The sequence below is a fragment of the Lithobates pipiens genome, unplaced genomic scaffold (assembly GCF_037356315.1).
Source record: "Lithobates pipiens isolate NorthernLeopardFrog02 unplaced genomic scaffold, aLitPip1_a1.2 Scaffold_24, whole genome shotgun sequence".
Classification (NCBI taxonomy): domain Eukaryota; kingdom Metazoa; phylum Chordata; class Amphibia; order Anura; family Ranidae; genus Lithobates; species Lithobates pipiens.
Window position 1 is genome coordinate 5,857,275 of NW_027507786.1, and position 18,401 is coordinate 5,875,675.

At 44.5% G+C, this 18,401-nt stretch overlaps 1 protein-coding gene across 1 annotated transcript in view; it reads right to left on the reverse strand.

Moving 5' to 3' along the window:
* SBF2 (SET binding factor 2) overlaps nucleotides 1–18,401 on the reverse strand; it is a gene marked incomplete in the record, with an annotated part of 632,543 nt that overhangs the window by 130,934 nt on the left and 483,208 nt on the right. Inside the window, 2 exon segments of the mRNA XM_077453547.1 lie at nucleotides 5,875–6,137; nucleotides 8,129–8,299. Coding sequence (XP_077309673.1) covers nucleotides 5,875–6,137; nucleotides 8,129–8,299 — 434 coding nt within the window.

Genomic DNA, 18,401 nt, shown 5'->3' on the forward strand with positions numbered 1-18,401 from the left:
TTGGTTTTTATTAGGAACGCAGAGGGACTAGCAGGAACACCCAGGGATTTCACACAAAGGAAGCAATACAAATGGAACAGGAGACTTTCTCATACAAATACATGGTACAGCAGCCACATATCAGGAATATGAAATGTTGGGTTCTTTAATCTTTGCCTGCTGGGAGGGTTGCAGGGTCCAAAATATTTTAGGGCACACTTCTACTGTAACAGTCTGTAATCACTGGGCACCGATGGAGCCCCCAAATTTCCAGTGCAATCTGAGAGATTCTGATGATTGCTATTGTGCGTACCCCCTCTCCAAATTACTGGTTTCAGGTGTTTCTGGTGAAGGGGTACTGTTAATACTATAGCAAGGGTCTCCAAACTTTCTGAACAAAGGGCCAGTTTACCGTCTTGGAGGCTTTGGATGGGCCAGACTGTGACCAGTGGGATTAGAAAATGTTGTGGTGTCGGCCAGAGCAAAGAGTGTCCCATAATTGGTTATAGTGGAAGAAATAGTGCTGACGTCCATGGACCGAATGGTACGCCATCATTGGTATCTGTAGGAGGAATAGTGCCCCATCATTAGTGCCTGTGGGAAGAATGGTACCACACCATTGATGTCTATGGGAGGAATGGTACCCCATCATTAGTGTCTCTAGGAAGAATGGTGCACCATCACTGGTGTCAGTGGAAGACATGGGGCCCCAAAGGCTGGATAAAGGCAAGCAAAAGCCCACATCTGGCTCGCAGGCCACAGTTTGTAGACCACTGTACTATAGCATACTAATACTTTAACCTTGACCTCAACCTTACTGAAAACCTTGGGGAAGGCAATTGTGAGTCAAGTCTTCTCCTTCGACATCAGTACCTGACCTCACAAATGCTCTTGCTGTTGAATACTACATCATACAAAGGGACATTTTAGACAAGTATGCTCTTCCAACTTAGTGATAACAATTTGGGAATTACCCGTTTCTATTCAAGCATGGCTTTGTCCCTGTGTACAAATCCAGCTCCATAAAGGCATGGATTTATGACTTTGAAGTAAGTCAAGTAACTAGCTAAGAGACCTGACCTCGACCCTACTGAACACCTTTGGGAGGACTTTGTACGCCGACTGTAAGCCAGGTTTTGCCATCCACAAACAGTACCTGAGCTCACAAATGCTCTTTTTGGTTAAATTGGCTCAAATTCTCCTGGACACACTCCAATATCTTGTGGTGGAAAGATCGGAGACGGGTATATTGGCAAATGGGTCTACTTTATATTAATCCCCATGGTTTTTGAATAAGGCGACCAACAAGCTCATAAAGGTGTGGTCAGCAGGTATTTTCTGCCATACAGTGTATATCCGTTCTTCTCATAACTGGAAGAAGGGTCATTTGGCAGTGCTCACTGACACATCGGATGTATCAACTGGCACTAAATTCTATTGAACAGCAAGAGGGTTAGTGGGACAGCAATTGCAGCTCCCCTTCTATCTCAAGAAAAAGAGAAAGCATAGCCCCATACTTCGGTCTCTTTAAATGCGGAATTTCCATAATTGACCAGACTGTCCATAATAAATACAGCTTTTTTTGGCTGATTAAGTGATCAGTAGAAGGTATCTCATTGCTGAACTATGCAACAAATGATATACTACAAAATAGAGCTCGGAAAAATTACATTGCCATTTTGCAATACCTCAAATACCCCTGATAGCACTTAAAAGTTCCATTGTTCGTGATTTATTTTGACAACATGATCCAAAACATGCTTCATAGTTGTCCAGATCGCATTATCGTGCTAGCAGGCCGGCGTCTCGGGGTAACGGGGACGCTGCCGCGGCCATGTAGGTTTTCATCTTATAGGGACAACGGCTGCAAGTCATTGTGGAAGAATGATACACAGCTACATAAACAATGACATCAACCCCCCACTTCAGCAATTGTTTATCGAGCTACGATCAGACATTTAATCTAAGTGGCGACGTTAAGACAAGCCGAACATTCCACCGAACACAAACAAAATTTTTTCTTACATTTGGTAGGCTGGGCAAAGTTCAAGAGGGGGTCCTTAACCCTTTCAGGTCTAAAGGAGTGGAAATAGTCCACCCAGATAATTATACAATGGTGGCTGGTGGATGGCTATACCACCAACTAGCTGGTGGAAGGATTGTTACACCTGATTTGAAGGCTTCACCAATTGGCTTTGGCCATTGCACAGCAGTCCTATTTCCACCATTTAATCGCTATTCAGACAGATTGCAGTAGAAGAGAAGCAAGACCAATTTGCCTGCATCCAATATTGTCTGATACGCATATGGATGGATTGGGAAAATGGTCGCAATCCTCCCAACAACTACCTATGGTTTGTTTATGGAGCCTCAAGTCCAGAGTGTATTATCCACAAAGGCTTCAATGTCTACTCCCTCTAGAAGCCCTGCTAATTAACAATGCAATGTTAAACCTCATCAGCCAATAAAGTATCTGGTTTAGAGCTCTTGAATGTTAGGCATGTGGCTTAGCCTTCATATGACAGCAAAAATTGAGGTCCAAATGGACACTCTCAGGACTGCCAAAAGGATTTGAGGGATTTAAAACAAAATGTCCCGGAAGGCAGCTTTGGACTCCTGCTCCTCAACCATAATGTAAAAGCTGAACTCCAACTTTACCTATAGTCTTGCACAGTTGTTCAGGTTGTATTGAAATTGCTTACTCTGATTGCACAGCGCATTCAAAATCTGCAGAAAGTCAGATAGAGCCCAACCAATTTTCTGGCTGGAGGACACCAAGCATCATCTAGACCAGGGGTCTCCAAACTTTTTAAGCAAAGGGCCAGTTTACCGTCCTTTAGACTTTGGAGGGGGAAGAGTAGGGCCATTTAGGAGTAGAAAATGTCCAGGCATCCAGTGGGCGTAAACAATACCATATCTTTGGTATTAGTAGAAGGACTAGTGCCCCGTCATTGGTGTCAATGGAAGGAACTGTTCCCCTTATAATGGTGTCAGTTGGAGGAATAGTGCTCCATCGTCGGTGTCAGCAACAAGAATGATGCCCATTACTGGTGTCAGTGGATAGTGCCCCAGGGGCTGGATTAAAGCAAGGAAAGGGCCACACCTGGCCCCAGGGCCACAGTTTGGAGACCCCTGATCTAGACTGATCCCTCCCAGTCTGACTGTCCCTGGCCTGCCCTTTTCATTCATTGAATATCAGGTCTTTCACGCACTGTAGGTTCAGCATCATATGTGGGTGCGACTTCGGGTGATCTGCATGCAAAGGCAGCCTGCCTAGGAACACCAACTCCTCCAGACTAATGCCCACTCATCAAGGATTTTGATAGTCACATACCGTATTTATCGCCATATAACACGTACCCCAAGTTTAGGAGGGAATTTTAAGGAAAAAAAAAAAACTTACATTTAAATGTCCATCTGCAGCCTTGTCCATCATTGCACCCTTGTTAGTGTCATATGCAGCTTTGTCATGCAGCCTTGTCCATCATTGCACCCTTGTCAGTTTCATTTTCAGCTTTGCCGTTTAAAAATGGTGCAGCCGAGATACAGAGCCGGATGTCCTGTGTATCTCCGTGGTGCTCAGTAGCCCTCGGCAGCTTTCAGCTGCTCTTGGCCATTCTCAGCAGCTTTTGCCCGATCTCGGCTGCTGAGAAAGCGCGAGAGTGGCCGAAAGCCGCTCACAATCGGCGGGGGGTCGGTGTATAACACGCACCTGATATTAAGGGGAAAAAAGTGCATGTTATACGCCGATAAATACGGTAACTTCCTTCCAAGAGCTAGCCAACCATTTGCATTAGGGCTCATGGCTCTTTGGAGGAATACTGAGGCAAGGGGGTCCTGATGTCTTCAGGAAGTACCCTACTGAACCCCCCAGCTATGATCTGCCTGCATTGCATAAAAGACCCACTGATGATGCCACCAAGTCTAATATAAGGTATTTAATGAAAATGGAAAGGTTTTATTTAAACATGTCAATAGAAGGTTGATGAGAGGGAAAGGAGGAACAAAAGATGCGAAAATATAATCATCTCCACAAAAAGAATTGTCAATATTCTCATTGCGCACGTTAATGGAAATAGGCTACTCAGTAGCAGGTGCTGCAGTTCTACCAGCTGGAAACGGGACTCATCACAGATCAATGCACATACTGGTCAGCACACCATGGATAGTCATAGGTCATCCAAAGCTTTTATTGCAGAAAGATCGCAACAGAAAGAACCAAGTGCAAAGTTTCGGAGCCGCCTGACAAAGCGGTCCTGTGCGGCTCTGAAAACATTGCACTCAATCCTTTGCCATGTGATTTTTCTGCAATCAAAGCTTTGGAAGCATGACGATCCAGGATGTGCTGGCCAATACGTGCATTGATCGACATAAAAAGGACTCCGATAGCAATAAAACCCATATAACCCTTCCCCCATCCAAACTACAGAAAAAGTTTTGTCTGGAGTTATACTTTAAAATATAACTAAAAAGGCAAAACTTTTTGTCCTGTTTACAATTATCTTTGAAAGTGAAAGTATAAAAGAAAAACCCACATTTGGGGTTTCTCCCAGAAAAGTAATAGAGGGGAAATCTTCCAATGGGGACACTAGTTCTAGTGGCTTGGGGTCCTCAAGGTGTTCCCTTAATTTGTAGGGATTTCCTTTCCCTTCCTGTTTTAGCTATGGAACAGGAAGTGAAGATAAATCTCCCGAACGGGGCACAGATGTAAAAAAAAAAACATAAACCAACAGGGGGTTATTACTTTATCCAAAATGGAAAAAAAAAAAGTTTTGCCTATAATTCTACTTTAATACATATTTTCTCTGCTCATACATCTAGCTCTATTTGATGGTTTTCACCTCTGCTTATGAATTAATTCATCATATACTATTTTTTAATTATCCAGGCTTCTGACGGTTCCACTTTAAAGCGTTTGTTACCCCCAACACTTCATATTCCTGATATGTGCCTGCTGTTTCATGTAATTGTATGAAAAAGTCTCCTGTTCTCTTTGTATTGCTTCGCTTATGCAAAATCCCTGGAGTTCCTGCTAGTCCCTCTGCTTTCCTATTAGAAACCGACCACACTAAGCAGGAGGGTGCACCGTGGTCAGTTCTCTAGCTATGGTTGTAACTCCGTGTACTCTCCTCCTTTGATCAGACTTGTCCTGACATGCACCCGCTGCACAGCCATTCACTGGGAAGCTCAGTGTACTGCTGCTTCTCCCCCCCCCCCCCCCCCCAGCTCTTATGCAGCTGAGAACAGAGGGTATGCAATCACTCATACAAAAGGGAACATTTTTTTTTTATTTTTATACCTATACACAAATGTTTTGCCCTTTTGTTTCTACTTAAAGTGAATGGGTTGTTTCACAAGGTGATAGTCTACGATCACTTTAATGCCCCCTACACACGATTGGATTTTCCAACAACAAATGATGGATATGAGCTTGTTGGCTGAAAGTCCGAACGTGTATACGCTCCATCGAACATTTGTCGGACTTTCCGCCAACAAATGTTTGAGAGCAGGTTCTCAAATTTTCTGCCAACCCAAAATTTGTTGTCGGAATTCCCGATCGTGTGGACACAAGTCCGGCGCACAAAAGTTCGTACATGCTCGGAATCAAGCAGAAGGAGCCGCACTGGCTATTGAACTTCCTTTTTCTCGGCTCGTCGTACGTCACCCCGTTCCCACGCTCGTAATTGTTGGCCAACATTTGTGTGACCGTGTGTATGCAAGACAAGTTGGAGCCAACATCCTTCGAACAAAAATCCACAGTTTTGCTGTCAGAAAGTCCGATCGTGTGTACGAGGCATTAGTGTTCCTCTGAAAGACTACTTATTGGCATACTGGTAATAGTGAAAATATTTTTACTTTGTTATTTTGTGTACCCATCCACCCCCGTTGCCTCACCTGTTGGTGACAATGCTATTGCTGCCACTCTCCCAATCCCCGGTGGCAGTGGTCCGCAGCAGCTTGTTCTTGCTGGTGTCTAGCGGAACTAGGAGGTACACCATAAGGTTAGCAAAGTGGATGGCTTGGCTAAAGACAGTGCTTTCCTCGCTCTGCACCAGTTCCATTTGTTGCTGCTTGCTGAGCGACGGCCAAAGACGCAACTGCTCGGCAGCGATGTCCATCACCGTGTTCTCCTCGTCCGAACTCTCCACTCCATTCTCCTGAAATGAGACACCACTAAGTCAATGGCACGGCACAAAGGCGTTGGGTCATATTGTTGATCAAAACGTCAGTCATTAATTTCCTGAGGAACTATTCCAAAATTGTCAAAAGTTTGTGGACACCTGACTGAAACAAGCAAGGGACATAGGTAATTATGGATGGAACCCCTTTTCTAGTTTGGGTTTCGCCTCGCCTCAATGAGTTGTTTGCATTCTTATCCAATTCTATAACAGTTGGCACCTCCACCCACTTTGCAGCTATACCAGCCTCCACTCTTTTCACAATATTTTGGAATGTTTATGTGGGAATTTGAGCCCATTTAGCCAAAGTAGTATTTATGAGGTCAGGTACTGACGTTGGATGAGAAGACCTGGCTCATAATTGGTCAGAATTTAAATTCATCCCAAAGGGTTTCAGTAGGGTTGAATGCCTATGTAGTTAGGAGACACCAGAAATAAGTTGGCCATAGATGGATCGAATCTTTTCCAGTTTGATCTATCTATGGGCAGGCTGGTTGTACTGAAGTCAATCCACCAATTCAGTACAACCAGGCAGTCGGATTTTTTTTTGTTCATGGGATCATTGCTGGTGGCTATATATGCCAGCAGTGAGCATTATGTTCTGCCAGCAGAGATGGCATCCTGTGCTCCCTGCCGGCAGAACACAATAGCAGAGCAGGAAGGAAAGAAGGAATTTAGGCAGGACATAGATCAGGGATATGCAATTAGCAGACCTCCAGCTGTTGCAGAACTACAAGTCCCATGAGGCATAGCAAGACTCTGACAGCCACAAGCATGACACCCAGAGGCAGAGGCATGATGGGACTAGTAGTTTTGCAACAGCTGGATGCCCGCTAAATGCATATCCCTGACACAGATAAGGGTCCTTTTACACGGGGCGGATCAGTGCTGATCCGCCCCGTGGATATCCGTTTGCTCAGCGGGGATCACTCCGTCGATCCCCGCTGAGCAGGAAGATGACAGGTCTGTCTCTGCACACTGTGCAGGGATGGACCTGTCACAGCGTCGCTCTCCCCTATGGGAGATCGGATGACGACGGACCGCAGTGTCCGTTGTCACCCAATCCGATCCGCAGACGGATGGAAAAATAGCTTTTTCCTCCGTCACACTTTTTCGGATCGGAGCGGGTCGGATGTCAGCGGACTTGTCACCGCTGACATCCGACGCTCCATAGAGGTCTATGGAGCATCCGTTCAGGTCCGCCTGAAAAACTGACAGGCGGGCCTGAACGGATCGTCAGTGTGAAAGGGGCCTAATGCAACTTTCTTTCCAGCAACCAGGGCGACACAGTCAGTGTACATGGGGTGGAAGGGAGGAGCCGCCCCTGCCGGGAGAACACAGTGATTACTACTAGTGGCTAAAGCTGCTAGCAATAGTTGCATGCTGAAAATCTCACATGCTGGTTGTACTCAACTCGATGAATGGATCGAGTTGGGTACAACCAGCCTGCCCATAGATTGATCAAATCTTGGCTGGTCCCTGCTGAACCAGCAGAGATCGATCCATCTATAGCCGGCTTTAGACTCTATGATCTCAGCAATGTAACAAACCAGGGGAGACACACCACAGTCCTTTCTCTGCAATACAACTCTGTGAAGACACTCGATGAGGGGTGTGGCTGCTACTCAGCTATGCCAACACAGAGCACTGTAGTGTGTGGGCAGAAAGCAGCATTTTTAATGACAGACCAATGGATTTTAAGACATATCCTAGTCCTAGAGCAACGGTCATCAACTCCTGTCCTCAGGGCCCACTTACAGGCCAGGTTTGCAAGATAACTGAAATACATCACAGATGATATAATTTGCTGCTCAGTGATTGCCATATTCTAGTCTGCATCTCCCCCAAGGTAATACATAAAACCTGGCCTGTTAGTAGGCCCTTAGGACAGGGTTGATGACCACTGTCCTAGAGGACTAAAAAGAGGTGTGAAACTTTAACTGGGCTGTAAAAGAATGTTGTATACACACCTTAGGATTGGAATCCGGCTCCTGATTGGCATTTTTAGAGGCCAGGTAGAGGGATCGCACTTGGTTCTGAACATCGTTATAAAATGTTGTCTCCCAGAACTGCTGATTGGTCCATATGGTGTGATCCTGGACACACGTGTAGGCGAACTGGCTGACCCCCGGAGATAGTTTCTGTGAAAAGTAACAGAACGTTATTTACAAGCGGCACATACGTTACTGCCTGACACCGATACAGCAAGAAAATATGAAATCTCCAGGATATTTTCCATCTTGATGATGCAGCTGAACGATTCAGCGTACAAGGTGATATTTAGCGTTTTTTTTTTATGTGTCGGGAACAATTAAAGATTGGAAAGTAAGACGCTGAACACAACATTTAGATAAAACATCTTGTACGTGACCCAGTCAGCGTCACTTAGAAATGTTTCCCCAGGTCTTCATTTCCAAGAAAGAGAGATAAGAGGGATGACTAAGAGATGTTTGCTATGGACTTGTCTCTTGTATCTCCCCGACTGTCTCCAAGTTTCCTAAATTGTTTGGTAAAAAACGTGACAAAGATCTCTGAATTTACGGAAAAAGCTGACACCACTTGTGTAAAAAGTTACCCAACAACTAATCAGGAAAGCAGGTACCCGATAGAAAACTTGAGATAAAATCAGGGGCGGACTGACAACTCATGGGGCCCCCGGGCAATAGGAGATTATGGGGCCCCAAGGCAATCAGAGATTATGGGGCCACACAGTAGAAACAAACACATACACACAGTATACAATCACACAGTATACACAGACATGTTTCTATTGGCTGAGAAGGTGCTGAAGAGGTGGGGCAGCTATAATCTCAGGATTTTTAGACCAAAAGGATGTCGGTAAGGGACATTTCAGAGACAGATGTAATAAAAAAAAAAAAAAAAAAAAAACACAAATTCTTACATACTGTCCCTGGTTTACTGAGGCTGGCAACCCTGATGGGGCCCCCTAGTGGCATGGGGCCCTCGGGCAGTGCCCGAGTGGCCCAATGGGTCAGTCCGCCCCTGGATAAAATACATTCAATTTAATTATAAGTGTAGAAAAGACCAGGTGCCTAACGTATCATACCTCCACCCCCATATATAACATACATACTACAACCAATATTCATTCACCGATTTTTAAATACAAAAGTACTTTTTAGTTTTTACTTTAGTTTTTGGTAAGGGGTGGATGGGAGGTATTTTTTTTTTTTTTTTTACTACAGCCATGAACTCTGCCACCTCATTGGTTTTCCCATTGGGTGTCTAGGTGCCCCCTCCCACTCCATTTGGAGGCGCTATGTTTTATTGAGTTCCAACCAGGTTTGCAAGTCCCTCTTTAGAACATCAATATGTAGGGGGGTGGCAGCTCCCCCCCCCCCGCTTTTCTAGGGAGTGCTTTAATAGAATTTATGTATTTGGTCTTCTTTTAGTATAGAGTTCTGTTGTTGGAGGCATCTATTCCTGAAGTGGTGAAAGTGTTCACGAAACGCGTCAAGTTACAAGATGCATTCCTCTCCCATATTGCAATCATCTTGGTTATGTAAAGGTACTAAATAAAGCAAAGGGGGGGGGGGGGGTAAAATTGGGACCTTAAATGAAATTACGGCCTGGTAAGGCCGTATCTTTCCATCCCTATCAATTGACGAAAAGAGGGCAACCAAGCAGGCAAGCAAGCAACAAGGAGATGGAACTTTAGATGAAGCACATGCTTGCAAATCAATAAGTTGGTGGATGAATAAAATATTTTAACCACTTAAGCCCCATTCCATTTTGCAGGCCAAAGACCAGAGCACGATTAGGCACCGCGTCGCCTGACAATTGCGCGGTCGTACGACATGGCTCCCAAACAAAATCAACGTCCTTTTTTCCCCACAAATAGAGCTTTCTTTTGGTGGTATTTGATCACCCCTGTGCTTTTTATTTTTTATGCTATAAACAAAAAAAGAGCGTCAATTTTGAAAAGAAAAACACATTTTTTTTACATTTTGCTATAATAAATATACCCCAAAAATATATAAAAAAATGTTTTTCCTCAGTTTAGGCCGATACGTATTCTTCTACATATTTTTGGTAAAAAACAAAACAAAAAAACGCAATAAGTGTATATTGGTTTGCGCAAAGTTATAGCATTTACAAAATAGTGGATAGTTTTATGGCGTTTTTAGTAATAATTATATTTACTAGTAATGGTGGCGATCAGCGAATTTTATCGTGACTGCGACATTATGGCGGACACATTGGACATTTTTGGGATCACTGTCATTTATACAGCAATCAGTGCTATACAAATGCACCGATTACGGTGTAAATGACACTGGCAGTGAATGGGGTTAACCACTAGGTGGCAGTGTAGGGGTTAAGTGTGCCCTGGGGAGTGTTTCTAACTGCGGGGGGGGGGGTGTGACTGTCTATGACACGTCACTGATCTCTGCTCCAATCACAGGGAGCAGAGATCAGTGACAGCATCACTTCTTCCTTTCCGTGAGATGATCGCGGGTATCCCCGTGGCGATTGAGCCTGCGGGACCCGTGATCGGACTCGCAAAGGTCCTGACCGGCGCCACCGGGAAATTTAAAGGGACATGCACCCATTTTTGTGGTTAATAAATCATATACAATGAATATACAATTTACTATATATTCAAAATGATTGAAATTGGTAACATATAAGATTACTAGATAAGTACAAGTAACACCAATAACATATAAAAATACACATATTTGCAAGGTAGTGTCTGCATGATCTCTGGCCTCAATGTTTTTGTCATGGAGGGTAAGTCATAAGATATAAAAGGTAGGTACAGAAGGGCGTAATTAAATAGCTTGACGTGTTTCGTGGCTCTGGGCCACTCATCAGAAGGCTTGCAGTAATTCTGTAATTAGAAATATATAAAAATATTTTATTCATCCACCAACTTATTGATTGGCAAGCATGTGCTTCATCTAAAGTCCTGTCTCCTTACTGTTTGCTTGCCTGCTTGGTTGCTCGCTTGCTCTCTTTTCGTCAATTGATAATGTAAAGCATCTACCTGGAATTATACCAGCTTGATGTACATTATATTGAATATTGTTACCTGTAACCCATTGGCTTGATATGCCAAACATTTTTTGCGTGTACTTTAGACATTTATGTGTCAAATCCTTGTACAGTAAATTGGATATTTTATGACTTTTGTATTAGGCCTCATTTAAAGTCCCATGGGCAAATATTGGCTATATGTAGGATATAAGTATATATACACTTACAGTTTTCTTTTTGACCCAAAACTACCTGTTGATCCTCCCAGTAAAATCTATCCAATGCAACTTCCTGTGATAGGGTGACAACAATGCTGCACTGCTCATGAGCACAGAGCAGAGTTATCACTCTCATGTAGGATGCCCCTGCTTGCACAATAGTGGGATGAGAAGCTGTTGCGGGGGGGGGGGGGGGGGGTAGCTATCAGCATTGTAAATAGGCTGTATTGCAGCCTTTAGATCACATGCATTAAACATTCGGCCCGTGGACCAAATCCGGCCCACAAGGCCATTTCATGTGGCCCTCACACCTCTCCTGTAGCTGCAGCATCCCCTCTTGTCTCCACTCCCAGATCCACAACTTTTCCATGCAGCTGCAGAGAGACTTAGCTCAACAGCCGTCAGCAGAGAGGACAACAGAACCCCTCCTACTCTCCTCCTATCTGTTCAGCGGCAGCACCACCTAGTCTCTGCCTCCCCTGGTCTCAGACTCTGGCCGCTAACTCCAACCCTCCTCTGGTCCTCCTCCAGACTCGGCACTGCTTCCCAGCAGCTGCACGAGGTTTTGGGGGGGGGGGTGCATTGTGATGTAAGGGAGGGCTGGGGACTCTTGACTTCTAATGCAAGAAGGGGGGGGGGGGTCCTCTGAATATCTAGTCTTACAGATACAACCAGCCCTTTAAGGACAAAAAAAATGCTGATGTGGCTCACAGTGAAACGTGTTTGTTACCCCAGCGCTTCATATTCTTGATATGTACCTGCTGTACCATGTACTTGTATGAGAAAGTCTCCCATTCTCTTTGTATTGCTTCCTTTATTTGAAATCCCTGGTGTTCCTGCCAGTCCCCTTGCTTTCCTATTTTTTTAAAAAAAACTGACCACACTACACATGAGAGCATATCGTGGTCAGTTATCTAGCTATGCTGGGAACTCAGCCTGCTCTCCTGCAGTGATCAGACATGCTGACATGCGCCCCCCGCCTGCACAGCCATTCACTGTGAGGCTCAGTGTGCTGCTGCTTCTCCTCCCGCAGCTCTTATGCAGCTGAGAACAGAGGGAGTGTGATCACTTATAAAAAAAGGGGGGGAGGGGAGGGATTATGTTATTTCATATCTATACACAAATGTTTTGTCTTTCATTGCTATTTTAACCTGAATGGGTTGTTTTACAAGGTGACTGTTACATTAATGCTCAGTTACAGATAATACTTCCTAAGCCAGATTCATTTTTTTGTTTTTGTTTTTTAGGCAAAAAAATATTTAAGCTATACGAATAAAAGCTGACCTTTGCCCACCAAAGGAAAAAATTAAATTAAAATTGCACTATTCAGACTGAGGAGGATTTACAGTTTTACCAGTAGAGGGCAGATCAATCTAACAAAACACATCAATCACTCATCTGCAACATCCAATCAATAAATTCCTCTTTACCAAAACTATTTACAAAACGGAGGATAAAAATATCCCATTTCTAGGAACAATGAAGATGATCAGTCTGACTCTTGCAGTAGCTGCACACAGAGTTTCCTTGACAAACCTATAAAAACATACAATACACAAAAACAACCCAATAAAAGAGCGACTCTCAGTATATCGGGGTATCAAACCGCTTCAAAGTTTCTAAAAACAAGTTGTAACGAGGAGGAATTCTATTGTACGGGGTAACTGAGTGTTGGGTTTAAAACTAGTTTAGTTAGGGGTACAAACACCGCAATAAAAACTACAACTCCACTGAAATGTAAACTTATTTTTTTGGCTTTAGATACACTTTATTACTTAAATAGATAAAACTGATCAATAGGAACTATTAGAACCTCAGTGATGTTGTACTGCGGTGATCAGATTGGGATTGTTTGCTGCTCTTTGTGTATTAATTTGAATTTCTGTAATTTGTGACTTACTTCCAATTGGTTCTCTTTCCACCCAATATAAAAATGTGAAGGCGAATATAGAATGTGACCCCCCCCATTGCAGTATTCAGGGGCGGGTATGTAGGTGCTGTACATGGCGTCGGGCTGAGTGAACTCCGTGCCCCGGTTAGACATTGCAGCGCTCATTTAAAACAAATATAAAGATTAAGGTCAGGTCAAGGTAAGTTGTTGTATAACAAAAACTGTGCCAAACGGTCATTCTCCAGACTGCCGCGCCGCTTAATATTCTACGTGGACGTCGTGAAGCCGCTCGCTGTGGACACAGTGCTGCAGAACACAGCCTAGTACTAGACTACGGCTTATAATAAAATCGGATCTCTACCTTAAACCGACTGAACGGATCTACCAATTCTCCGGAATTAGTGAAATGCTTTATTTTTCAGCTTAGAATTGCCACAGGTGAGGCATATCAGATGACTACAAGCAGAAATAACCTCTATGGAGCTTGCCTTGTATTTGGCTCTACCAGTCATTATGTAAGGCAGTGATATGTAGATGGCCACTAGAGGGAGACACTACAGATATGCATATTAGATACAGTCATGAAAATAGAGAGTCTGAAGGGCAGACTGCTTCTGCTGTGCTCTCCCGTTATACAACCCATGGGGCTTTGTGAATCCTCTGTCATATGTAGAACATTTTTATTTCTAAAACAAAAATTGTAAATAAAAATATTATACAAAAAAAAGTTAGATAACACCAATTTTTTTTTTTTATATATCTTTTATTGCCATCACAAGGGATGGACAGCATTGGCCATGACAGGTCCTCTTTATGGAGAGATCTGGGGTCTTTGAGAAGCCTGTAACGGCTCGTTTACATGAGACCGAAACCAAAATCCTTGTGACTTTCAGTTTCTGATGTCACACAGTTGGAGGAACGTCATCATTTCCTCTTAAATTTCATGCACACTACAGCTTCAAAACTTGGGAGTTTTTGGCATTTTTTATTTTTTTTGCCAAAGCTCCTAACCTCAGCTCTATAAAAGCCAATGTGTCCATGTACACATAGGCTTTTTAGGATCTTTTGGAGCTGCTGCGGTTAGGGGAGGTTCAACCCCCCTTAGCCCCTGTACACACGGTCGGAGATTTCCACAACCAAATCCGTTGGATTTTGCCCGTTGGATTTTGTCCGTCGGATCTTGTCCGAAACTGTTGCATACACACGGTCGGACAAAGTTGGTGAAAAATCCGATCTTTCAGAACGTGATGACGTAATTTCGTTACGATGGGACTACATTCAGGCTAGTAGCCAATAGCTTTGATGTAGGAATTTGATCTGAGCATGCGTGGCACTTTGTCCGATCAAAATTCTCTACACATGATCGGAGTATGTCCGATCAAACCAGTTGGTCGGGAAATATTTCCAACATGTTGGAAAATTGGGTCCGACGGATATTCCGACAGAATCAGTCCGATGCATACCACACAGTCGGATTATCCGACGACACGGTCCGATAGGACACATTCCGACGGATTCTCCGACCGTGTGTACAAGGGCTTAGGATAGGAGTGTTTTGACCACCAGCCACAAAAACGCAGTAAAATCATGGCTATGTGCGCATGAAGCCTCATTGTGTCCCAGGAACTGGATGTCGCTGTTCGCATCCTTACTGGGCTTCCCTGATTGCAGGGGAGAGCCCGTTAAATGCAGTGACGGGTGGGGATGGGATGCCCTTCCACCGCCTGCATAGCCCTCTAGCAGCTCTGTAGCCACTAGGATTACTTTATTTTGTATGGAACTGCCGGAAGAAGAAAAAGTGATATCTTAATCATTGCTGCAGCGATGACCGAGATATCACGCTTCCCATTCAAGAACAAATGTACGAGAGGTCTTCAAAATGTTTTCCCACTGTATTTTTATAAATAAAAAATAAAAAAGGTGTGGAAACTTTTTACAGGACCATTGTATATGTATGGCAGACAGAAAAAACATAAATGTTTAAAAAGTAACCCCCCAAACCACCATGAAGATAAACTTGATTCAGTGAATGGATCACTTCTTGTAAAGCGGTAGAGTAACGGCTTCCAGGCCATCGACAGGCGAAACTGCACCTCTTGACCTTTATTTTTTTTCCAATGACAGCAATTTTGCAAGGAACTAACATGCTGCAACTGCAAGCCAATCGTTTGACTTGCAGCTGCAGGCGCAGTCCCACCAACTTCAATGGGTGAGTTTGACAGGTGGTGCCGCCTGTCAAATTCAAACTCAGGCAGATTTGTTGTAGCAGCGATGTGTACCAATCCCTGTGGCTGCCTTGGTAGGTGTTTTCTGTGGCCAATCAGGGGGGAGAAGAACATGTTTATCACCTGTGTGAAAGAGGTTCCATTGGAATTTACTTTTTTGTAACTTTCTTAAACAAACCTATCGTTAACAGAAAACTTTGATGGTTCTTTTTGGGGGGGGGTTCCACTTTTTTAGCATTTATGTTTTTAAGGTTTTAAATTGTGCTTTATAACTTTTTTTTATATACTGTATACCGGTATATACAATTTTTGTTTTACAAGTAAACATTTAATACAGTTTGCACCTATAACACAGGATTCACAGAGCACCATGGACTGTATAATGGGAGAGCACATCAGAAGCAGTCTGCCCTTCAGACTCTCTATTTTCATGACTGTACCTAATATGCATATCAGACTCTCTCTATGTGATTCAAATACATGATGTCCACCTCTGAACACAGCAGGCAAGGAAAAGGGGGGGGGGGGGGGGTCGCAAATGCATTCTATTGCAGGGATAGCCAACCTTGGGACTTTAGCTAATTTGGAACGTCCAACGAGGCATTGCAAGACTCTTAAAATGTCCTTTAGAGAAAAAGTATATGCAAAACCGCTATACATCCCTTTTTAACACAATGTTCTCCTCTCATAGTTTTGTGTTATTCTGAAGCATGCAAAATTTCTTCTCTGCAACCATCCAAATTTTAGATTTGTTCACCTAAATGACGACAGGCAAACAGGATATAAGAAAGGTTTTCCTTTACCATAATTATGCATAGAACTTTTTAATTAACTTTGCATTTGGCAGAGCCCTTCGAAGTGCCAAAACAGAAGGATTAGAAAACAGGATAAACATATTCCGCATTGTATTCAGATAATCTCTGCATAAGACGTAACCGCTATTTCCAGGTTAGGGGATAAAGAGGTGGGAGGGAGGCTGGCAACTCCGCCTATAATCCACAGCCAGGTACTGAGAACGTGGTGGCGCTTAGTCAGCACTAGATGATGCCAGGTGCCCGCAGTAAAATACCTGCATGCTATAGGAAATTTTTTACTTAAAAGGAAACTTCCATTCTGGACCTTTCAATTGCCTTTGATACGGTTGACCCCCCTTCTCCTCCTCAAAAAACTTTACTCTTTTGGTCTCCATGACTGGGCTCTTCACTGGCTCTCATCCCACCTATCTCACCACACTTTCAGTGTCACTTACAATTCTACCTCCTCCTACGCTCGTAATTGTTGGCCAACATTTGTGTGACCGCATGTATGCGGTGTCTAAGTTTGAGCCAACAACCTTCGAACAAAAATCCATGGTTTTGTTGGCGGAAAGTCTGATCGTGTGTACGCGGCATTAGGCTTTATAATCACTTTAACTTTAAACAAATGACCTGTTGCCACTTTAACTATGCTCTAGGGTCAGGACGTACAGTGTCTCACTTGAACAATGGCAACAGATGAGGTTGATCCAGGGAAGGTGGCAAGCAGGGCTGCCCTCAGCATTCAGGAGAGGATGGCATGCACCACTGTCCAGACCTGCTCCGCCTCCCACCATCTTTCATCCTGTTGGAGTAAAGTTGGGATCTATTGGGAAGAGGGGGCTCTGATGGAAAGGGTGGGGATTCTGCTGTGAAGAAAGGATTCTATGATGGGAGGACTGTCTTGATGGGGGACCTCACGGAAACCTGCTCTGCCTCGTCTTCTGCCATGAGGCTGGAGTAAGGTTGATCCCTAATGGGAACAGAGGACATATACGGGGTGGACACTCTGTAGGGTTGGGGCTTTTGATGTGATGAGAGGATTCTATGATGGGAGAATGCTACTGTTCTGATAGGGGATCTCATGGAAACCTGCTCTGCCTCTTGTCTTCTGCCATGCTGCTGGAGTAACGTTGACCCCTGATGGGAACAGGGGGCGTATACGGGGTGGAGACTCTGTTTAGAGGGTTGGGGCTTCTGTTGTGATGAGATGATCCTGCTCTGCCTCTTGTCCTCTGCCATGCTGCTGGAGTAACGTTGACCCCTGATGGGAACAGGGGACGTAGGTGGAGAGGTGGACACACTGTTTAGAGGGTTGAGGCTTCTGATGTAATAAGATGATTCTATGATGGGAGAATGCTACTGTCCTGATAGGGGATCTCACAGAAACCTGCTCTGCCTCTTGTCTTCTACGGGGCTGCTGGAGTAAGGTAGATCTCTGATGGGAAAATGGAATAAATACCGGGTGGGGGGGTGGAAGCTCTAAATAGAGGTTTGGGACTTCTGATGTGATGAGAGGATTTTATTGTGGGGTGGTGGATGCTGCCGACATGACTGGGAGGACTCTGAATTTATGGGGGACCTCACAAGGACCTGCTTTGCCTCTTGCCTTGTGCCATGCTGCTGAAGTAAGGTAGAGCACTTATGGGTAGAGGGGACTCGGATAGAAAGGTTGGGGCTTTTGATGTGATGAGAGGATTCTATGATGAGGGGCGCCACTAAGGTAATTGAGGGGGGGGGGGATCTGACATGATGTGGGGAGGGGGAAGCTCTGACATGATGTAGGGAGGGGGAAGCTCTGACATGATGTGGGGAGGGGGAAGCTCTGACATGATGTGGGGAGGGGGGAAGCTCTGACATGATGTGGGGAGGGGGAAGCTCTGACATGATGTGGGGAGGGGGGAAGCTCTGACATGATGTGGGGAGGGGGGAAGCTCTGACATGATGTGGGGAGGGGGGAAGCTCTGACATGATGTGGGGAGGGGGGAAGCTCTGACATGATGTGGGGAGGGGGGAAGCTCTGACATGATGTGGGGAGGGGGGAAGCTCTGACATGATGTGGGGAGGGGGGAAGCTCTGACATGATGTGGGGAGGGGGGAAGCTCTGACATGAT